The sequence below is a fragment of the Lates calcarifer genome, linkage group LG13, assembly GCF_001640805.2.
Source record: "Lates calcarifer isolate ASB-BC8 linkage group LG13, TLL_Latcal_v3, whole genome shotgun sequence".
Classification (NCBI taxonomy): Eukaryota; Metazoa; Chordata; class Actinopteri; family Centropomidae; genus Lates; species Lates calcarifer.
This window is the reverse complement of record NC_066845.1, coordinates 6,582,334-6,606,974: the sequence shown is the minus strand read 5'-3', so window position 1 is coordinate 6,606,974 and position 24,641 is coordinate 6,582,334. Positions and strand designations below refer to the sequence as shown.

Sequence of the window (24,641 nt, the reverse complement as noted above, 5' to 3'; positions counted from 1 at the left end):
AACATTTGGTTGCTTTGTTTACCAAGTCAGTGTCATTTTCTCCTGCTTTTATCTTTATCAGCTGGTTTTCCTTTTTCTGTCCCCTTCAGTATCTGTATATCTTGTCTTTTTTTCCTATTAGTTTGTGGTGCGTGTATCAAATCAGTTATTCATGTCTCGCCTTCTTGAGTAGTTGCAGGTGATATCTGCCAGCCTTTTTCTAGTGTTTCTGATTGCAGTGTTTCCTATAAGCATTAAATTTAACATTTCAAAAGGTTTTCTAGTTTACAGATATACACTTAAAGAAGCTTAGATCTTATTGAATAAAATACTTCGACAATCCACTGCCTCATGAATAGAGATGAAGAGAGAGGCTTGGTGAATTCATGTCATCACCATCTTTTAATATACAGTGGCTTTGCCATTGGGAAAGTGGTCTCAGACTTTTGAACTCGACTGTAGATGTACACTTATCATCAACTGATTATTTTGTGTGCAAAATGTTTTATAAGATATCAAAAGGTTGCTTATTATAAGTTACAAGAACTTGTCTAACTTAAAATTGCACACTAAGTCTGTCTAATAGCCAAAATTCAATTTGCTTTTCTTTCAGATTTATTTCAGATTAAAATATGTAAAACCATCAACACTGTGTTACTGATTAATCAAGGAATTTACGTAACATGCTTCTTTTTTATCAGATTTGTCTTTACCCTGAGCAAACCTCAGACTTGCTTTCCTCTGCCTACTTGGTTTTCCTTTTTCTTTTACACCCACTTCACCATGTGTTTTTTTTTTTCACTTTTGTGATGCTCATGTTCTCTTCTTCTCTCTGTCTCTGCAATTTGTCCTGCTGTATTTGTCTTCCTATTTTCTTTTGCCACCTCTAATCTATGTCTTCTGCACTCTTTTCTCAACTCCCCTCATTTTCTGTTTTATTCCCTGCTTTGCACTCTTTCTCCTCTCCTCTCTTCCCCCCCGCTCTCTTTCCTTCTCCCATCCTCTCATCATACAGGTTAGTGACTTTGGAGAACAGCCCAGCCGTCACGCCGGAGTTGCTCAGAATTTTCCAGAACATGTCCGCTTTGTTAGGTGAGCTTGATTTTTTTTTTTTTTTGTTTGCTGGTGTAGCCATGTGTATCTGTTTGTATTTGTGTGTGATGTGTGAGCAAATGAGTTAGATTTTTTTCCCCCCATCTCCAGTAACTTTTGCCATTTTGCATTAACATATTAATTGAATTACTGATAGGAAAGAAGGATATCACAATAACATCAATAACGACACAACTATGATATATTCTGGATAGTTTGAATTGCATGAGGTGAAATTATGGCTTCCTTTGTAATAGTTATATGCATTTGAATGATGTGTGCGTGTGAAGAAGAGAGACCCAAAACATTTCACATCAGAGGTCTGTGAGAAAGTTGCACAATCTGAAAGAACAAACCAGCATTATACGATCAAATACTTTTAATCCAGAGAACCTGAGAGAATGAGGAAAGAAAGTTGATGCAATCCATGGACATGGACTTAATTTTCATAGTTCTATCACTTTGAGCTATTGCAGCTTGTAAAGATCACAGTTGTGGATTTGTAGGAGCCTCAAGGCATCAGGGCCACTTCTTTGGATCTGTAGGCAGCTGTGAGCGGTGGCAGATTGAATGGAACTGGCTGGATGATTTATTACAGGCCCGGAGCATTGGGACACATCGCTTGCTGTAGTAGTGTGTGGTGGTGAATGTGTGTGTGGCCTTCAGCGCGATGAGGAACAGTATTGATTTGGCTATTCTGCACATAACAAGTGACTCAGACTAATATGAACTCCAGTGTAGTCTGATTGGCTTACTGGAGCATTTGATCATTTATGGCATGGATGGGGAATCCACGGGACACAGAAGAGCAAAGGACTCAGGGAGTCAGTCACGGATGGATGAAATGGAGGAGGAAGGAATTAAAGAGGATCAAGAAATAGGAGTGATGGGTGAAACATAACAAGAAGGTGGCGAATGAAAATGAATGATATAAGAAGTGGTGGCAGGAAAATTAATGAATAAGAAGCAACATAAAAAGAAAGGTTACACATCAGAGGTGTGCTCTGAGGAGCTTGGACATGGATGGATGGAAAGATAAGAGAGCCCCTTTTTACTCTTATCTTGTGCTGAATAAAAAGGTAAACGAAGGCATTGAACCAAAGCAGGAACAGGGGAAGCTTTTATAATTTTTTTTCTTTACAAAGCAGCACAACCAGTCATTTTAAATTTTAGACCAATCACAGACAGAGAACAGAGCTGGGCAGTGACAACAGCCAGTGCAATCAAGAAGCGATTAACTTAAAAGAAACACTGTGCTTTTTTAAACTCAATTTAAGATGTCTAATAAGGGGATATCACACTGTGACTCTACAACAACAACGCTGAAACATTGATCTGTTTCTACAAACAAGGAAAATGATCCTAGTAAGAATAAAAATAAACTAAAAGTTGACTAATCATACAAATAATATCTATACAATCATAGAAGTCTCACAGTAAGACTGAGAGAGGGTCAGTCCTCATTACCTCAGCAGGACTGATAAGGAATTACTGCCCGCTGATCAGCTGCCATATTACCAGTGTAAGCGACTGTAATGATAGATTGAAAGAGAGTAGAGGGAATGTTAAATTGGCTAGAAGGTGTAAGATTGAAGGAGAGAGAAAATGGGAGGTTAGCTGGAGAGAAATGAAAGACAGCAATACGTGGGCAGGTAAGATGATGTGGGGTTAGAGGTTGACAGATGGAGGTTGAAGCACAGAATCCAGGATGGAGGGATGCATAGAAAAGATGAAATCAGTCAAAGGTTGTATGGGTATACATAAATAATGACTCTGATGACAGGTTTTCTAATGAGCTTGTAAGTTTAACTTCAGATATGCACTCATCTGTCTACACCATCTACCTCAGATCTTCCTGATAAGCAAACCAACAGATATGAGTACAAATTAGAGCTTTGTTGTTCTAATATGTAGCACCATGTAATCTGTTTTTTTTCCTCCTGGTAAAAATAAACAACAATTCTGTCTCATCAAACCTGGCAACAGACTTGCGCTCCCCTTAGAAGATATCCTGTTGTGCCCACATCCATCTTGGTATACACAACATCATGGAAATAGGCTCATTTTCATGGCCTGATTTTGTTTACTATTATTATAATTTTCTGCGCTTACTACAGAGACTTGTCACATTTCTTACGTTTTTTCAATATTTGGTTCAGTGGAGATGAGCGCTGCTTTTCTCTGCCTATGACAGCCACATTAAAGCAAAGAAAAGGAAAAAGCTTTCAGACCTCCCCAGGTACAAGCTAACAGCATTCCATTAGTAAAGTACAAAATGTACAATGATAGGAAAATGGATCGTGGAGGTATTTTGTCCTTTTCCTGAGCATTTTGTTTTTCTGTGCAAGTCACATTTGTATATTTGTGAGAAAAATGTGAGCTGTTCAAACAGTTTCCACTGCTATACCTTCCAGTGCTTGGACATCTCAGACACTATGTACACACACATCATGCTTACTTACTGTAATATTGTTTGCCAGCGTCATGTCAACCACACAAACCTATCATGCATTTAAACATGCTGAAACCAGGATCCATTTAGCAGATGTTCTGGAGCGTTTGATCCCACCAAGAGTCACCTTTGAACCAGTCTGAGATTGTCTTCTCAGTTTCAGTTTTCAAGGTCAAGAATGATCTTTGAACCTCTGTGAAAAAGAGTTCAAACCTCCTTTTATCTCCACCTCTGTGTCACATCTCTGTTCTCCACATTTGAACCATCACATCTTCAGTAACACCACTTACAAATGGACTTTAATGAATCCAAACCCTTATTCTCCTTTCCCAAAGATACTCTGTAAGAGTGTGGTGGTATGCTTTTGTTTTTCACTGTCATAATAGCTCTTTTTTTTTATTATTATTTCCCCCTATTTTAACAGTCTTTTCCATCATTAATTGTTTTCACCTTTGTAGCATTTATGACATCTAACATTTGCATGTGTGCAGCTATTTTTTGGCTGTGTTTGCTGCTGCTTTAATTAACGAAATAACCCAGTCCACAAGACTTGAAAATTACAACCTCTTGTCAGCACTTAGTACTCTCTCCACTCCTTGTTCTCTCTCCCTGTGTCTGTCTCTCTTATTGTGAAAAGCAATTTTTTCTCTTAAGGTTACATTAGCACATTTAAAGCACATTAATCGTATTGAATGTAATTAGGTTGTCAGTGCAAGTCTTAGAGGGAAAATTCAAAGCTGTAGTGATGAAAGATGATAGCTCAGAGGTCAGAACAAATTAGCACACAGTTTTAAAAACGTTTGTCCTTTTAACACCACGAGAGCAAAGATAAGCCCTGGAACATTTTACATTCAACTTGGATGCATTTATTTACATATGCTGATGTAAATTTTCATAGTGGAAATTTTTGTCAAACTCTGGTCAGTCATCATCTTTGGCTGGTTTTCACCAGAACATCCGGTGGTTCATTTATTTAGTCCATGGAGAGCAGTGGAGGGATGTGGGCCATTGAGAGAGTCTGGCTCGGTATGGTGTAGCAGCTTGCCAGGTACGTGGCCTGGCCTGCCTGATAAAGAGCCCCGCTCCATCATTGCTAAACTGGAGCAACAAATTCCCTAATTAGAATGTCAAGAGCCTTGCCTTGGCTAAATTGTGAGACTAGTGCTACGCTTTGTATCACTGCCACCACTCTCTGAACTAGGACACATTTCAGCTGCACATGGTTCTCTGACCAGTGATAATGTAGAGTAAGTGGGGAAGTTTCTTATTTGTTGGCATAATACCAATTAGTGTGAGCAAGTGAGAAAATTAAAGTACCCATTCTTTTCTGTGCCATTTTATTTTACTCCTGCTATTTTTCTGAATGTCGAGAAACTCAGCACTTGTTGCTATTTATTAGAAGGCAGTAAATGCCTACGAGGGAAAGGAAGGCATTATGGGTACTTAACTGCTACAGGGCTTCGATCTGAAACAGATGGAGGGAATACTGAGTTTACTTTAAAGCAGAGAGAAGCAACACCAAATTAAAGCAATGGGAGAATATTGGAAAACCTGTAGGAATTATTCTTATGGAATGGGAGATTAGGATTATAGGTCTGTATTAATAGCCTCATAGGCTGCAGCTAATGAGTATTTTCGTTACCATCATCTGTTGATTATTTTCTTCAGTTGGCTGTTAAATGTGCAATTTTAGAAAATGCCCTTCACAATTTCTGAAAATCCATATTATCTTCAAATATATTATGTTGTCCGACCAACAATCCAAATTTCAAAGATAATGAGTTTACAATGATATAGAACAGAAAAAGCTGCATATTTTCACATTTATTTATTATTTATTTTCAAGCTGGAACCAGTCAATTTTTTGGAAATTTTGCTTGATAAATGACTAATCGATTGTCATAATAGCTGGTGATTCATGTCATGCCTCTTTGCATTTCATGGTAAATCGTTTAGAACAGACAGTTGCAACGTGACTTTTCTGAAGTGGCTTTAAAGTGATGACGGAACAAAATTGGGCAGTGCAAAACATTGCTTAATGAACATCCCATCAGTTAGCAATTACTGGTGCAGCCAAAGACGTGTCAGTCCATCCCCACAAGATCAATGATACCACATTGAGAGAGGTTCCAGCCTCATCTTTTTCATGTGAAAGCTCTGAGGGAATCACTAACATTCCTCAGAATGTAGTCTCACAGTTAACTGCCCAGCTAATGTGCTCCATGGATCAATCTGGACACTCCCATCAGAGGACAACCTTTTTATTACAGGTTTCTCAACTGTAAGTAATTACTTTGATCACAGCTCTCACAGACGTTGGACATATTTGACCATATTTAATGCAGGAATGGAAGAAATTGATCTGTGATGACAGTATATATGTGTAACAGTTTATGTATTGCAATTCCCTGTATTCATCTTTTCTGTCATTTTTCTTAAAGTTTGATATGATAATGATCCTGATTATTATCCCTTTTTTACTTCTCTTTTTGGCAATCTGAAACTTAGATTAGTTTGCCCTGTTCAACCTTCAGCTGTTATTACATTGAAAGTGAGATGTTTCAGATCCTGGACACAGCAGTGGGAGTTTTCTGCTTTCTCATCATTGCTGTCATCTCATACATGGGGGTCTCCTAGTAAAGCTGATTTTTACCACTTCACTGAATCCCCTGCCGAGCCTTTCTTGCTTCTTGCAAGCATGATTACTCATCCAAGACTTACTCACTCGAGCACCAAAGGGAGTTAGTTTCTCAGGCTTCTGTTAGCCATGTTGTTTTTCATGTTTTTCCTTCGTGTACTGTAAAACCTGGCAAAGTAAGCTGTCTCTATAGGGCTGCGGTGGTGCTTTTTAAAAAAAAAAAAAAACTCCTAAAAAGGTCTTTAAGGAGTGCAGCAAGCTGTCATCAACGCACTACAATAAAACATGATGTGACTTATCTCCAGGGGTTTATGATGGTTGAACCTCCACCCTACGACTAGTTATTTCAAACTTTGTGTTTGCACAGCAAAACCTGGGTTGGGAGATGACCAAAATTTTAGCAATGTCACCAACAGCCATTAGAGCCACTTCAGAGGCCGTTATCACAGTCAGATGTGAAGCTCATTTTCCTGTTAATGTTGATAACCGAAGCGGATTGTGCAGCATATGCCCAGGGCTATGAAGGATGTACCGACTAAAGCTTAATCTGTGCTTTAGCAGCTGTTTTTGTGACTATTTGATTATGATTTGATTATGATGTGTGTATGTGTGTATGTGTGTGTAGGGTGTGCGTGCTGTAGATTTGCAAAATGTAAGTCCTTTTATTCTATTGATTTGGAAAAATGTCCTATTCTGTTTTAGACTAATATTCATAAGGAGTTTCTGACTTTTTGTCTACAGGCATTTTACATGAATGGGGGAACAAAATATTTGAATACATATCAATATAATTAAGTCCCAATCCAACTAAAGCCTCAGAAATTACCTTGTATTAACACCTCTCGAACAGTCTCAGTAAAATATTTGTGTAATTGATTTCATAATAAAAGTAGTAACATTGTATTCTGAATATTTTTAATGGATTGCAGTATACTTTTTGTGGGCACTGAGTATATATTTCAAGAAAGCATGATTTTTGCCAAATTTAATTGGTGGGAATGAGGAGGGAAAAATTAAAAGTTGCATTAGACAACTTCAGGATCACAGTTTTAGTATTATTACAGTTAGTTTACTTTCTTTTTATTGTGAAAATGGGAAGGCCAGTCACAACACAGAGCACAGGAGAGATTCTTTAGCAATAATGGTAAGACTGGCATTTGTTGACTGGAATCGCAGTACATCCACCTTCCTATTGTGCCTGTCGTATTAGAGTAATACTGAAAAAGTGTGGGCTTGCTGTGTGGAAATGGAAGTGAATTTACTCCCAATAACCAGATGCAGTGTTATTTTGTCAGGCTGTTTGTATTCATTCATGGACACTTGGGGTGCCTTGGGTTCATTTGCAATAGTGGGTTGTGGGTGGGGGTGGGTGAGTGATGAAAGTCTTATCAAGTCCAGGGCTCAGTGCTCTGAGCTGCCTGACCTACCTCCGGACCAGAATGAGAATTCAATTCATTTTTTCCCTCCTTAGATGAATACTTGTGCCTCTCCCTCCTCTCGTATTGATATTCGTACAAAACTCTCCTTCAGAGGATATTGCTACAGTATGTGCACAGCTTATCAGCAAGGCAAGTAATGACAGTGGTTGTGGTGCCAACATTATAGAGGGGCAGATCAGAAAGCTGTCAGAAGCATGTATTTACCTTCCTTTTTGCCTTTGTAATAGAAGCAAGTGGAGCATGTGTAACTTAACTTGCAGATAGAAGATTAAATAGTTTTGAGTGTAATCATATTGCCTCGCTCAGATGTGATAAAATGGATGTATTTCCACAGGCACAGAGCAGAACAGTGTGTTCTTTGATCTGTGTTTGCATTAGAGTCGCACAGGATTTCTGGAGATTTTATTTGCATAAATAGAAATTATATGATTCAATTATCTGGAGATTAAATATCAGAATCTGAGCTACATATTATATTGTGATGCACACTTTAATTATGAACTAATTATGAACTATGAGTCTTTGTCTCAAGTTGAGGATTTCAGTTACTATAGTTTAGTATTCCCCACTTGATTAAAAGTTCTTCAACAAAGTCCCAGCGGTCTGTTGTACTGTATGTGTACTTGTTGAGATGCCACTCAGAGAGAGAGCAACAGCTAGATCTCTGGTCTGCAGCTAGTCTGTAAAACATGGTAAACCCTTAGACTGTTGACTCATTAGGAATCTGTATTCTATTTCATGGCTTTCTGGAATTCTCATCATGTTTAACCTCTGAGAAATTGTCACTTACTTTTAAGGTCAGTCTGTCAAATCAATGTGCATGCGTCCATGTACTTGTCTGTGTGTGCAAATTGATCTTTTACACTCTCTCTCTTTCTGTGTGAGAGTATCTTGCTCTCTTTGTGGTCTATATGAAGGATACAGGCTTCTTCTCTTCCTTGCTACACAGGGATCAGGAGTGGAAAATTAAGGACTCTCCAACATGATCATAAATTGCTGATCATCATTTTGAATATGCAGGGAAATCAAGTAAAATTTCTTTTATGGATTAAAGATCATATTTTTCCCTATTTAATTTTCCAGTGAGTAACTAAAGCAGATAAGCCTTATATTTACCCTATTCAAGATGAGAACCTGCAATATCATTTGTAGAAGGAAAAAATAGAGAAAAAGTAAGTAAAAGGAAAGAAAATGTAAGTAAAAATCATGAGAATCGTGAAAAAAAAGAACCCAGGTGAGGAATTAAGTGAAAAGACCCAAAACTAGGGCAGAACTAGCCCTGTGGCACACATGTCGGTATAGCACATACTTTGCCAGCTGAGATAAACCAATCAACCAAAATAAAAGTTCACGTAATAATTTAGATGCAATCATTAAACTTACTCTTACTATAACCACTATTTTTATCCTCTTGGGAAAGGTCCATGGTGATAGAGCCATATTCTCATCTCATAGATACTGTAGCTGGTGCAGTACAGTACCTAACAGACAAATGCTCCTCTTCATGTAACAGCACCAGTCACTACAAAACTTTGAGGTTTTCTGCAACAACTCCTCATCCCAAGGTTATACTTCACGACTGTTGGCATCTCAGCTCAAAGCAATGATTTGAGATGCTCATCAGCTGTTGCTGGAGGGTTTCTGTGAGAGCCGTTCAGGTTATGTGCCACCAGCTGGAGGCCTCCAGTGGTTTAAAACCTCCTCTGCTTGTAGACTCTCAATTCGTTTCTGTTACACGGTGTGCATCGTGGCAGATGCTCATCACAATATGAATGAGCTCCTCAGGTTACTCATACTGTATCCACCTTCATATTCTAGATAGCATGTTTTGTGATATGGGGATCTTTCACTTGCTTGAACATTTATTACTTTTATATCAAAGCTGTGAGCTTGTAATTTTTTTCACTTGTATTCTCTTCTGTTTTTCTATAAGTCTAACAGTAATATTGTTTCTTTATATTGCAACAAAAAGCACATGATGAAGAGTTCAGTATTTACCGTATGTAATCTATGTAAGTCCTGGTTATCTGCTGGTACTGCTCTGTTAGAACAGCTCTGTTAGAACAGAGCAGTACACATAGTACTTAGGATGACTGATTGTGTGTTCTTGTGTGGTTAGGTAATATTTAATTTTTTTGAGTAACTATAGTGTATACTCCAGTTTTACATGGTTTAAATGATGATTCTCTCTGAGTTGCTGTTTCTTAAGGGTGTGTTCCTGTGTGTGGATATGTTTGTTTGTACAAATAAGGATGCCTGTATGTAGCATTATTCTCATTGCTGTAAACAATAATTAGCATTGTGAGTGGGTGTTGTGAAGGTTTTGGGAATTACTTTCAACTGAAATCGATTTAATAATGTTTTATAATGAACAGAACTCTCCCATTCCACCTGGCTTATTTACCTTCCCAGATCCCCTGATGGGACAAATTGAATAGGACACAACAAAAGAATTCCATTTCTTGTTAAATCAATTTAAATACATAGATTGTTGGGCACAACAGAACATTTTTTAAATGTTTTTTGACTTGACTTGAGCCGCAGTATTCAGGTTGTAGCCATTAAATGAACCCCCCCCCCCCCTTGGGTTTCTTGAGAGGTGCTATATAGGAGCACTATTTGGAGAACAAAGCTTGCAGTACTTGTTGCCAGTTGGTTAAGTTGATGGTCCTGTCCAAGAGCAAAACGGCATCAAAACATCTGTATAGCCTCTTCAAGTACAGTGTTATAGCCTAAGGTAACTGCTGACTGTAATTGCACAATAGATCACAAATATCCACCTGCCCTGTTTTTTTTTTTTTTTTTTTTTTTTTTTTAATCAAAGAAAACATATGTAGCAGATTTGTTGAAATTCTGTTTCCATCAGGGAGACGGTAAGTACCTAAAAAGTTGTCATTTCCTGCTCATAGAAGATAATTTAGTCTACTTAAAACAAGGGCAGTTTAGTAGACGCTTCTGGCAATATTAAGTGAGAGGGGAAAAAAACGATAGCTTATTATGCAGCCTCTAAGTTTGTTTAAAGAGGAATAATTCACTTAGTACCTCACTCACTCCTCCTTCACAGTTTACATATATACCCCTTAGTGTTCATTAGGATCCATTATTGTGTCTGTACACGCTGCAGAGAATCATGATCATTCATTCACCTCCCCTGAAGCACTGCGGACCTGTCATGCTCTCTGTGTCTGATGACACCGTGTGTCTTTGTTCACCCACTGTTAAGCAATCTGTTGCCTTTGCTTTATTCTTAAGAAAAACGAATGACCTGACCTGACCACAGGAAAGCATTTGTTGAAGTGGACCTTTTGTCTGTTTCCTAATGAAGCCCCACGTTTCAGTGTTCATGCTGCAGCTTAGCGTACGAAATAACAGTGGAAACAGCAGATCTGTCGCTTTATTGCACATTTGATCTCAATTTGGCTTTTTTGACCTCAGGTCTTTGTTTCTTCTGGCTTCTATTCCTGTCTTTGCACACACCTTTCGTGGCTGAAATCAATCATCATCCTTACTTGATCTGTGCTCATGTAACTTGCCTGTACACGGCCGATGTGCTGGCTAAATAGGTCCCTGGAATACATTGTGTACCCGAAATGATAACAGATGGCAGCATACATTATCTTCATTACCTTACTGTGGCTGGCAGATGGCTTGAGAAAACATATTGCGTACATCAACATTAATATCATGTGTATAAACCAGCATGGTCAGACTGGACCTCCTTCACTGCACTCTCATTTAGACCCAAATAAAAAGTTATTCCTAATCTAATTTTCTGAGTTTTAACCCTGCATTAACATAATGTTTTATATATGCAAATGTTTTTATAGGTCTGCTATATCCAGTCCTTTTAGCATGCAGGCAAGTACCTGCTATTCTGGATGTTAGCATGAGCTACTCTGTCAACTTCTACGATTACTACAATTATTCCAGTTGTTGGAGTCAGCTACCGTGTCAGCCTGTGTTACTTTCAAACTCTTCATGCAGATGTTAGTCTCAGTGTATGTGCAGATGCTGTGCGGGTGACTGTTTGGGGGGTGTTTGTGTTGGTATGCAGGTGCGTGTGTGTTTTTGTTCTTTTTCTGTCCTGTCTTTCTGGGAAACTATTTCTTCTCAGTCCCCTGGTAAGCTGTTGTAAAAGACTTAAAACTTTTGGCTCAGTTTGCAAAGCGGTCTTTCCTCCTTCCAACACATTTGCACATGTGACTATATAAACACACTTAACACAGTACATAACATCAAATTATATTTCTGAGTGCCAAATTGTCCTCCCAGTGTCCACTTCTGATTTGAACACCAAACCTATTACACAACTGATCGTGTCAGGTTGTTTTCTCTCTGCTCCACGGATCAAGAGGCCATTAACAGTTAAGAGTAATGGCACCACATCGACTTCGGACTGCAGCATGTACACACACCCACTGGCCAAGAGTCAATTCTTTGCACTCTCGCCTCCAGTGTATAATTGTCTGCCAATGGTCCAAAATGTTAGGTATTGGCAGTGTTACCTTTGAGAACATTTTCCATATCTCCTCTTTTATGATGATAAAATGTTCTGGCCTCTTTTGTTGCTCTTTTACAGCAGTTCGTTGTAGTCCACTTTAGTTTTTTGTGTCTACTGTTATCCCCAGGTTATGGTTCTTTTTTAAACCTGTTTGAAGGTAGCCTTATGAGTTACAACCTCTTTGCTCTTGCTGGTGTTAAATGCAAATATAAACACGTTTGTAGTAGTTTTCACATCTGTAATGCACCAAAATGTAAAAAAATACTACACATACACTGTAGATACAGCAAATCTACATCTTATCTAGTGCATATCTGTGAGTCTTAACCATGTCTGTGTTAATATGGAGTAATATGAACAGAAAAGGTCAGGCAAACATCAGAGACAAAGTAGAAAATATTTAATGCTGAGATAATGATGTTTCAGAGGCAACAGTATGCTTAATAATTTACATGCAGCTCTTGTTAACAGATCTTCACAACCTCTCTCATTAATTGTGGGAGATAAGCAGCCACTTGAACTGTCTTGTAAGCATGCAGAGCTGTTGCTGCAATGTTCATTTGTTGCATCATGGATATCTTGAATTGAGGGGTTAAAAAAGCTCATTCACCAAGGGGGTTTTTTGTTTGTTTTTGTTGGTTGAATTCCCTCTCAGCATGTAAGAGCACAACTAGATGCACTCAAATGCATGTTTTAATAAAACATCAAAAGCACCTGATACAGAGTAAAGAAGCAGCATGTGCCCTTGATGGCATTTTCATGAATGTGAGAGTATTTCTCCTAGTTAAGCTTGTTGTAACACCAATTTAGCTGCACATAAATTGTCCTCACACCAGTGAACTTGTCGTTTCATCTTGAAAACCAAAGAGGATGCTACAACCTTTTTCTGGGAATTTGTTTTTGTCATTGAATGAATTTGTTCTGCACTACAATTACAGATCAATAGATGCGCTGCCTGTTAAAAATACTCTTCCTCCCATTGGACTTCTCATGTTATGCAACAAAATTTGTAATATTTGATAGTCGTAAACCAAACCCTTTACATTCTGAACATTTCCCTGGGTAAAATGTGTGATTAGTGATTACTCTCAGTGCACAAAGTTAGTAAGACCATCCATTCAATATGTAATGCAGTCCTAATGTGGATTGTCCATCTGGATTATTTATCAAGTGCCTTTACTGTCCCTCTTTTCCTGCTTCCTCGGTTCCTGCTTGTGTCTGTCAGTTAAATCCTAAAGTGTAACATCTGATGCTCTGTTTCAGAGTTGAGCTCCGAGAACCTGCGCACCTGCTTTCAGATCGTAAATGCCTACATATACTTGTCTGCCACAGAGTTCCTGCAGGTGAGACACTCAAACATGCTGTGAAAGTGAAACACTAAAATATAAAGAGATAAAGACACCAATGTGCATACATTATAGATAGCGTATGCATTTGTGTGTTTCCATATTTCCAGAACTATGCAGAATCATTGTGTCGATCCTTCTGTGATCTGCTGAAAGACATAACGAATGAGGGACAGGTCCAAGTGCTCAAGGTACTGTCTCTCCCTCCCACTCTCACACACACACACACACACCACACACACACAACAATAATACTTTTATTTATTCTCTGTCTCTTTTCTCAGGGTTCATTTTTCATTCTCACTTCTTAAGTTCCACCACAGTGTTTGTTTGTTTTGTCTGTGTGGCCTGGTGAAGAGCAGGTGCATTGGAAACGGCATAGTGGTGTCGCAAAAACATACATAGAGAGTGCTGCTTGTGAATAGACACCAGATTATAATGTAAGGGGAGCTTTGATATTTTTACAACTAATAAATTATTTGGGTTTTGTGCTACACCCAACAGACAGTTCATTGTCTCTGTTTGGCCAGCTACCATACATTTATATGGAAACATCAAAATAATGGACTTAAAGGAGCGGCTTACAAGGGTGCTGCCTAAAAAATATAATGAACTTACTGTTGATCACAACTTTCTAAATCACAGTTATTTAGATAAGTTGTTTTTGTTCAACATTTATTTTTTTAAATAATAGCATTGGACAACATAACAGCATCAAGACTGCTGAGACAAATGCACATAACTAAATGACAAATATCTGGAGACTGATATCGGCCTTGGTCTTGCATGATTTGAAAGTATTTCTTAATACTGTTGACCATAAATTACTACTGGATAGGCTTAAAATCCAGGTAGAAGCATCTGGTATGATCCTCAGTTGGTTTGTATGTGAAAGGCAGTAGCTATGTAAATCATAATATTTGAGAGGATCACCATGTCCGTTGAGGCCCTCCTGGGTTAAGTTCTTGTGCCTTTCTGTGATTAGCCATGTTTTAGTTTTTGTATAATAATACAAAATCAAACCTAGCCGCAGGATGTTGGCATATTTTCCCCAAAAAGATAATTAACTGTGATTATGATTTTTTTTCATCACTGGTGGGAAATTTTATTTCATTTTCAACCTGATGCAATCAGTGTTAAACCAGCAGACCATGGGTGGGTTCTGCATGTGTGTCATTTCTCTTATCTTGGTGCACTCTCTGACTTTGCTTGGTGTGTATGTGTGCACGTATGCCACAGCATTTGTTGTCTTTACAGACAGCTGTATATGTATGCAGAGTTTTACTGCACATCTGGCTCCTGCTAATCCTTTGTTCTGAGGAGAGCCGAGCTGACAGACAATAAACCTGTCAGCCTACACACACAGCAGCTCGTTGCATGTTGACACCGTCAGAACAGAGGGATCAGAGTAATCAGTGTGTGTTTCTTTGAAAAGTTCATATGCATACATCCTTATAGAGACCGATGTAAGCACCTCACTGTCTGTCCCTGTGCTTCAGTTTGATTGACCTTTGAGTTAAATATTATCATTTGAGGGTTTATTTGCAAAAATGTCATTTGTAATGTTGCAAATGATATAATGTAACTGTGATATCATCACATTGACGTGGTCTGAATTTATGTTGTAGTCCAGTTATGGGGAGATATAACCTTCTTGAGGATTAATAGTGGAGCTGCTTGTATTTGATTCCATTAATTTTAGCTAGGTAGCTAGCTTAAGAAGTGACAGCTGAGTGCATGTCAACATACAGTACTGTATGTATGAACACAGGTGCATACTGCACAGCATCTGAATCTTTTACTGTGAAAATGCTCTTTAGTCATATTGTTGCTTTGTTATTGTAGCTTAATTTAAGCTGTTGATTTTTGAATTCAAGTGTTTTTGTTTCAGCTTTAATGCCAGAGAGAGCTCATTCAAATTTCTTGGTAATCTGAAATTTAAGGGACTAACCTTGCATGCCACATACTGTAGGTCATACTCTCAAAGGGAGGATTTTCTGCACTTCTTTTTTACTATCTCTCTCTCTAAAAAAAAAAAAAAGACACTCCCAACTCCTGCTTTACTCTGTACGTACTCCCACACTTTGCTCTCTCTTTATCCTATGTTTGACCCTTACTGTCATTTCTTGCACACTTCATTTTGCTCTTTTTCCGGCTCCCTCCTGAGTTCTCCTAGTCTTCTCCTCTTGTTTTTTTCCTTTCCTCTGTTCCTTACTCCCCTCTCTTAAGTCGTGTCCCTCATCCTTCCTCTCCTTGTGTCTCTGCAGGTGGTAGAGATAGCTTTAAAGGTTAGCCCCATACTGGGTGCCCACATGTTCCAGCCCCTGCTGCCAGCGGTCTTTAGAGGTATAGTGGACGGTGAGGTGAGTCTTACCTTTACATTTTGCACAGATCTGGACTGGAATTATACAAAATAAAAGGACAAACCTGTAAAGATATGTGATATTACCTGTGGTTCTCTGAATGTTAAAATATTTAACCTTATTAAAACTTAAAATACTTACTAAAAAGAGAATATTCCTGCCCCTGTGTTCTTCTACTTTGTCCTTTTCTGTCACATTAAATTAATTCTTATGGCGATTATACTGTGTAGTGGCATTTATTGATTACCTCAGATAAAGGTCATAGTTTGTCTTTCCAGGATTCTGCTGTGTCAGTGTGCCTATCTTCTTCTCCCTTATCATGCCTAATGACCCGTGCTCTACATAATAGCATTTGCGCATGGGTATGTTTCTGCATCCGCATGCGACTGTGTATTCACATTGCGCGTCTGTGTGTGTTGTACAGAGATATCCCGTGGTGATGTCCACCTACCTGGGCATCATGGGCCGCGTCCTGCTCCAGAACTCCAGTTTCTTCTCCTCTTTGCTCACTCAAATGGCCTCTGAGTGCAGCCAGGAGGTGAGGCTCAATGCCTGCCCTTCATTTCTGTCTTCTCAGCACAGTCTTTCTGAATGTCTATGAGAGACATAACTGCAAAGTGCCTGTTAAAAGGGAACCATTCTGAATGAGGCTGAAAGTAATGAGCCAAGGAATTGCACATGGTAACATTTTCAAGCCCTGAAGTTTAGAGTCACCCCCCTCTTCACTATGAAACTCTGGCACTGTTGTTTTTGTGACCCAGAGCAAAATTAATTTAGCCTTGTTTCGACTTTTCTGCTATAATCTAAATAAATGAAAGGGCAAGAGTTGTCTCTCCATCATGCCAAAGTCTTCTTTTTGATGATAGAGGACAAGGCTGGGAGGTAAATGAGGCAGAACAAGCAGGGAAGGTCAGTTTTTCTGACTTTTATGACATTGGTAGAAACATATTTTTAAAGATTAAGATAAAATCTATCAGTATAGTTTATTTTGAGTTGTCAAACTGTGTGTGTGTGTGTGTGTGTCATCTCTTTTGTCCATCTCGCTTCCTTCAACCTTTTCTCTCCTCATCAGATGGACCAGTTGTTGGGCAGCGTGATAGAGATGTGGGTCGACCGCATGGACAACATCACTCAGCCTGAGAGGAGGAAGCTGTCATCACTGGCTCTGCTTTCCCTTCTTCCATCTGACAATAGGTGAGGAGCATTTATCATTCATTTATGTGCAGATTGGGGCTTTGAGCCAGTGAAATGTGGAGAGCATCCACCCTGTCAGCTGAGCTAACATAAGGGCACATAAGGGGAATGTGAGGAGACATGCTTGAGAAATTATTTTTTCAGCTCTTGTTTCCTTTTGTAGACTGTAGCTGGTGGTATAATTTTTCTTTGCGTGGTTTGTGGTGTTGAACGAGTTGTCACTAACACCTAACAATGGTAGTTCTTGTCAAAAACTTAAAAAGATAATAGACTTTTTTCCTACTAGCACTTAATACGATGCACAAAATCTACAGCTCAGTTAGGGCTGCCTTAACACCATATGGGTGTAATATGTCATAGTAGCACAGTATATATGTGCTACAGCGCAGACTTACATGGGCAATGGGATTTTTAGACAGATTTTCATGTTTTACACAGTGCTTAAAAGATGTAGAGTGTGTTTTAAGAGAGAGAAAAAGATAGTTTTACATACATGTTTTATGGGTTTAGATTCTGTCTAACTTACCACTTTTCTTCCTGGATGTGACGCATGAGTCTATAATGTAAGACCTGAATCTGTAAATGATCAGGTTTTACCAGCAGCATGAGGCATCTCTCTGTGCTTGGGTATGCCTACATCTGTGAGTTAAGTATGCGCGTCCACTTGCCTGTGTGTGATTATTTGAGTGTGTGTGGGACCACAAGTGTTGACTAGTGACTAGTTGAATTATAGTGGATTACGGTGCTGAGAGGCAACACCATCTGAGCCAACATCTCTTACCACGTCAATGAAGAGGCAAACACGCGCACACACACAGAAGACAAAGCCCTCTTAGATCAAAGGTTCGGATGTTGTTCAGTGTCAAAGTTTTTAAGGCTGTTGTGAAATGGCTGCTAGAAAAGTTGCATCCAAACAGTTACTTTCCCCACCAAATCATATTCATGGTAGAGCACTCAGCAGCACTGTAGGTTAAATCTAAGGTTGAATGTAACCAGAGTATGAAAGTCCTAACTGTATATCCTTTTCATTTGTGCTAGATGAAGATGATAGTGTGTATTGACTGAGGCTAAGCAATTGAATTACTTAAGTCCATCCAACATGTTAAGATTGAGAGAGATGGAGCATTGAATTAAGTGTGAGATACAGAAAGTACTTTCCTTGCCTGAGTCATTACACATTAGGCTGTCATCTACACCTAAGTGTGACAGGTGTACAGGAAGGCAAAGTACCAAACATTTAAAAAATGTTCTTCACTTGCCATCAAAAGAGCTTTCTCATTTCATTTTCTAAGGGAAACTTCTCTTGAAGTGCTTCAAAGGAGTCACTGTGGGTTTTAATGATAAACTCTACTTGTGATGTCCCATCTGACTGTATAGTGGTGCATGTTGTTATCAAGATTTTGGGAAGCTCTGCAATCCAGATATGGTAATCATAGATAAAGACAGGCATGAAATCCTTTGTTACTCCCCCATCTTTGGTCTGGAAAAGCAATTGATTATGACAGCCCTTGCTGGTTAAGTGCTGCATGACAAATCAACTTTCTCACTTACAATCATAACTAAAATTGGAAGAGGTCCATTTCTTGTCCATAGCCACTCTTAATGTCATCTCATTGTCTTTTTTCTATAAGACTTAGCCCAAATCCTGTGCGTACTTCTTATTCAGCTATGACCCTTCATAATTACTGATAACTTTTTTTCACCCTAATGATATATAGAATTTTGAAATAAATATTTGCAATTACAAAAAAGTTAACTTTGACAAAGATTTTTTTTGTAATTGCTAAGCACCACAAATGATCTTTTGTTTTTATCAGAGAGAAGGTAAGAGCCTGTTAGAGAACAATGTAGTCTAAATAAATCATTAAATGAGGTGCCTGATGAGTGTGGCCTGTCTCTTGATATTCTATCATTATTTACAAACTTTGTTTGGCCATGATTATTTTAACATCCACATACTGAATGTGTTGGTGGGATATTCTTATCTGTTTATGAGATATCCCTTATCAGGTCCTTTTTCCTGGTGTCACTGAAAAACATGATGTTATCTTGGAAAAGGAAACAGAAACTAAATAGCAATGATTTTTCTGGACATAAAGATAATGAAAAAAGTCCACCAGATACTGCAGGAAAATAGATGATTTTACTATTACTTGGCAACCACATGAACATGACTGGCAAACTGCACTTGGTCTGTGTTTTGTTGTTGATTTGTGTCATTCTCCAGTCCACAGTTTTCCTTAGTATGTTTTTGGAACAGCAGCACACAGTTTCTAGATTGCTCCTGATGCATACAAGTTCTTTTGAGACAATATTTAGAAATGGAACACAATGTGAATACTAGTGGTAGTAGTAATGCTGATGACATTAAATATCTTATCTTTTCCTCTTTAATTGCAATTTCTAAAAGAGAAAATGTGAACCTGGGAATTTGCTTCAAGGCATAAAGTGAAAAGATGCCACTAGAGTGCTGTGAAAGAGCTGCAGGCATGTGATGCACACAGAAAGTATTCAGTTTGGCATCTCATTGCTGGTTTGTGTGTTTCACCCTGGTGGACCAGTCAAGAATATCATATAGGAGAAATCAACTCTCTTTTATTAACCACACAGTTGTGCATGTGATTCATTTTAGTAGTGGACGGATAATTTGTACAAGAAGTGTACTACACTCACTAATACAGTGTTCGGTAGCTTACCTTCTGTTACCTCTCACTGTGATCACTTACTGTGTTTTGTATTGGGACATATCACATATTCAGCTTTCTGTCTTCATATGGCTACAGTACTGCTCATCAGCTTCAGATGAACTGCTCATAGCCTATTACAGATGTTACTTTTTTCACTCTCACAGCTTGTTGTTATTGAATCTGTCCCTTACTTGTCTTTATTTTGTGGTTATTTCCCTTCCTTGACTGTACCTGTCGGTAAGCGAAACTTCTGAAAGACTGAATCCAAGTAGCACTAACTTTTGTGCAGTCTAAGGGCACTCGAATGTTTGATTTTGCACTTAACATGCACAGCCATGAGGTCATTTTCACAGAAGACTGCTTTAGTCATCAGAACCTCTTGTTCAGCCTTTTTTTTTTTTTTTTTTGCAGTACCAGTTCATCATCACTGACAGTTTGCTTTTCGATGGCAAAACTTCTTTTAAAGATTGCCAGTTCTCACCACGAACAAGGATTTTAATAAATCAATATGCACATCTTTATTGCCTGGATCTGCTGTGCTCACACTTTGTCTAATTGAGATTATAACAGATTTATCTCAAAGTTGGTACATCGTGAGAAGTCAAATATTCCTCTCGCAAAGACTGCAAGTACTTTTTGGCTCATCAAAGTTTTGATTAGTTAATATGTTGAATTAAAACATTTGATCTTTCTCATTTTGTAGCACTAGGGGACCACAAATGTAGGTTAAAATTAAACAGTGTTACCCAGCTCATAAAGATTAAGACGTGAGGCGTTGGAGCACACCTGGCTATAGCTTGCGTACATGCATAGTAGTAGGGATCTTTAAGTCTCTTCTCTATTTTGAGATTATGCAGTTCCTTGCCTTAGTTGTTGCTTTTATTCACACATATATTTTTAGAAATCTGTTGTTTTTGAATTCTTAATTGTTTGTCACTGAAGGTTATTTATCAATACTGTTAATGGAATATTCCCCAATTTAATCAGTAGCTTTGATATGAATTGAATATCCCATGGCTTCAATTTACTAATGCAAAAGAACTTTTACACCATCTTCATCTTTTACACCACTTTGAGTATTTAGGGTTTACTCTAATGATCTAAAATCAGTGATGCTCAAGAGCATCAAATTTAATCAGTGATGTTTATTTGAAATGCATTTGCAGCAAGCTCAGCTGGAATATATATGCCTTTTCTAAAAGAAGGACCTGGAGGGAGACCTGTCAAGAGCAAGTATTTCAGCACTGCTTCTACAATTAGGAAGGATTTAGACAGTTAATCTCTAATTGCCACTGAACGCAGAAAGAGAATATGAATGCAATATGTTGAAAAAAAAAATTGCTGAAAAAAATTCATCACTCGCTGTTTTGAATAAACACGCTGTTGGGCAGAAAGTCACTCTGAAAATTTCATTTTGGGTGCATCCCTCAGTCTGGTTACTGCCCCGTGTCTCCCTGCAGCTGCCTGTTGCTTATGGAGTGAAGACAATACAGAGACACTCGGTTCTGAAGACGACTTTCACATCAGGTTTCTACTTATACAGATTTGAATGGCAGGCATGAAGCAGCCGAGCTAATCAGCCCTTAGAAAATAATCACTGGAGAGGTGCAGGGATGGACAGAAATAGAATGGAGAGACATGTTTTAACGTGTGATAAGGGATCTTTAATATGATGCCTGCATCCAGTTGTTGCTATGGCTGCCAATTTGAGACCATTATTAGGAAATTGGGGGCAGAGGTGTTCAGCGATATATTTTATACTCCCAGGACATTAGTAGTGAAATGTTACTGACTGAGAGTAACACCTAACCCTAACCCTAATTCACCTGGAACAGTTTTTCATTCTTGTTTAAGTCAATCAAAAAATGTCTACGGTATTTATTACCCTTAAATATATGTTATGTGTTTGGGTATGTATGTATGTAAATTTGGAGTTGGTTGGAGAAGTTTTCTCACACTAGTGTAGAAAACAGGATTGTAGTGCATAGCTATATGTTGGATGCTTGATGGATCGCTGTCACTGTAGCTTTCACATTATTTCAGTCTTGACAGTATTTACAGTATGAGCATATATACTTGATTAGTGTACATAGAAAACATTACCACACATAAGAAATAAGAGACATGTCTCTGTTTCTTGGCTGGGTATGTGTCTATCATGCACTGATTTTCCATTTTTTTGCCAGACTTCATGCTCAGTGAACTTTATGCAGCATTGCCCGGGGTGTACCTAGCCAAGTACGTGAACTGACAGAACCTTTGATGCATCAGTGCCCATACCCACACACATACCACACACATGCACACGCACACACTCACACTCACACTCACACTCACAACACACGCTCACACTCACACACTCTCTCTCATTCTTTGTGTCTTTGTATTCTTTTCCCTCCCTGCTTTTTATTCCTATTGACATGGGAAAACCCACTCCATTTCCAGCGCTTTCAAAGAATGACTCAAATAATTCATCAATGACTGCTGCTTGTCTCAAAGCTTGGGTGGTGGGTGTTGTGAGCCGGCATATTTTAAAGATCTCAGCTTCAGCGAAGCCAGCAGGCCAAGGCTCTACAGCGCCTTGTCTCTGGAACAATCACGTGGAAAAATATGAGACTCTGTGAGGCTGTGTTTAAAGACAATAAGCTTCACTGATTTCTGTTTTCCTACACTTGACTGTTTGCTTTGAGACAATAAAACTGTCTTTACAGCAGGAAAAATCACGCTCATCACATGTGATTGATAAGTGCAATGGCAGCATCATGTTTTTGTAGGATCATTACAGTAGGGAAATGTTTTCAGTGCACTGTTAACCACATAATTATTTGGTCTTTTTTAATTACTTTGTATCTGTTTTTGGACTTTGTCATAATAAAATGTTCCTACCAACTGAGCTCATGGGGATTAAAAGCCAAAGGTGAAACGGGTGAGGGAGAGATGCATAAAAACAGAGCAATCTGGACATGGGTGCTGTGATGTGAGTTAATGGATGGCACAGATACACCTTTTCTCTGGATGGCCATATGTTTTTTTGACAGCCACTTTATCACTTTCAGTGTTGCTAGTGTCTAACCCCAGTCTGATGCTCTCTGTTGTGATGTTGCTCCCGATGACCATTTGCTTCTTTGGACCAATCCCCACCTCTCTCCATATTGTTTGCTCATTTAAACACCCTCACAAACACAAATGCGCAGCTGGTGAATTAATGATCTGTGTCGTGTGTGTGTGTGTGTGTGTTTGTGTTTGTGTTTGTGTTTGTGTTGCCAGTGTGATCCAGGACAAGTTCTGTGGCATCATCAACATCTGCGTTGAGGCGTTGCATGATGTAATGACAGAAGATCCCGAAACAGGCACCTTCAAAGAGTAAGTATGTGCGAGGAGAGCGGGAAGAGAAACAAATGCATAAATTCTTCAAAATCATACAGTTCAAACCTTCCAGTCATTCTTTTCACGAGTGAATGAAGTTTGTAATTTTGACAAAGCTCATGCATGATGAATGAACACAGCTGAAATATTTGTTTTGAAAGTACTTGAAGCAGCGCAATCGCAGATGTGCTGCTGGAAGCTCGAATGTATGAAAAACAAAACTCTGAAGAAAGAATTTAGAAATAGTGATATATAGTCATGGATCAGTACAATGTGCTGAGTGGCAGTGTTGGACAGGACACGTGTCTCTGGAGAAATAATGGCCTGTGAAATCAGCCCAGAAAACAAAGCCCTGTGCTCACTATGGAAGGAGACACTGACAGCCTTTCGACTTTGCTCTGCCCCGTCGCTCTCCCCTCCGGCTCTCTGTCCACGTAGCATGGTTCTCATTTTTTAGTAGATGTTAACCTGCATGCAGACACCCCTTTTCCCTGCTGTCAAAAACACTCAGCGCTCTCCTAAGATGTGCCAGTGTGAAATGAACTGCAAAGTTGTGTAGAAAGGTTAGCTCAGGTGTCTCTTTATTTGCCAGTGATGTGTTGAATTGTTTTGGTTTCCTGCTGCGCTTCATAACGGACAAAAACATATTTGCGGATGGAGTTTTATTCACTGTTTGTAAATGCAATCAACTGAGACAGGCAGCAGTGGGTGTTGTAATCTTCCTGCCTGTGTTTAGGAATTAAGTAAAGTTTCAAATTAAAATGAACTTTCCTTTTATTCCCCTGTTGCCATAAGTGGTTTGGAATTGTTCTTGTGTGTGGAATAAGAATGAAAGTTATTGCTGCCATGTAAAAATAACATGTCAGTTGGCAAGCCAAAGCAGCATGGTACTCCAGTATTATTGATCAATATTATTTGAACAGTACTGAACTGTACTGAGAGCAGTGAGTATGAACCAAAACACTGAAGTTGTGGGCCAGACAGCTGAACAGGGAACTTAAATTCACTATAAAACAGACTGTAGCTGCAGAGATAGGTGACAATTCTCTGTAGGTTTATCATTAAGAGAGACCCCTTTGACTGTGTCACATTGTTTTCACATTGTCATTTGATACATTCTTATGAATATATTGATTATAGCTGCTTCGAAGGGGTGTTCATCCAAGTAGAGAAAGATTGGAATTACTGTGTAATTACTACACTCTATTTCTTGAAAACGTAACCAGTTCTCTCTACACTTAATTTTAGTGAGTTGACTTTTGCTAGTTAAAGTTACAGTAGAATTTAGTTAGAATTTCTGATCATGAGTTATTAAGTGCTATATGTCAAAGTCAGGAAATGTGACATTCAGGATCCCCCTACCTTATCTCTATTCACAATAAGGATTAAGCAACAAGGACAGAGGAAATAAAAGACCATACACAGACTTTGGACTGAGCACAAAGGTTTCTCTTATAATTCTCTGTGCATGCTGATGAACCAATATGAATAGCAGGCAGAGCTGTGTACAAAAGTGCCAGAGGGTTCAGCCTTTTTGTGTATGTATGTGTGTGCGCGTCTGTGTGTGCACGCTGCCAGTTCTGA

The 24,641-nt window shown here is 38.7% G+C and overlaps 1 protein-coding gene across 1 annotated transcript in view; it reads left to right on the top strand.

The window, feature by feature from the left end:
• ipo11 (importin 11) overlaps positions 1-24,641 on the top strand; it is a 111,271-nt gene that overhangs the window by 60,073 nt on the left and 26,557 nt on the right. The window contains 7 exon segments of the mRNA XM_018675240.2: positions 995-1,071; positions 13,365-13,444; positions 13,558-13,638; positions 15,715-15,810; positions 16,235-16,348; positions 16,883-17,004; positions 22,959-23,054. Coding sequence (XP_018530756.1) covers positions 995-1,071; positions 13,365-13,444; positions 13,558-13,638; positions 15,715-15,810; positions 16,235-16,348; positions 16,883-17,004; positions 22,959-23,054 — 666 coding nt within the window.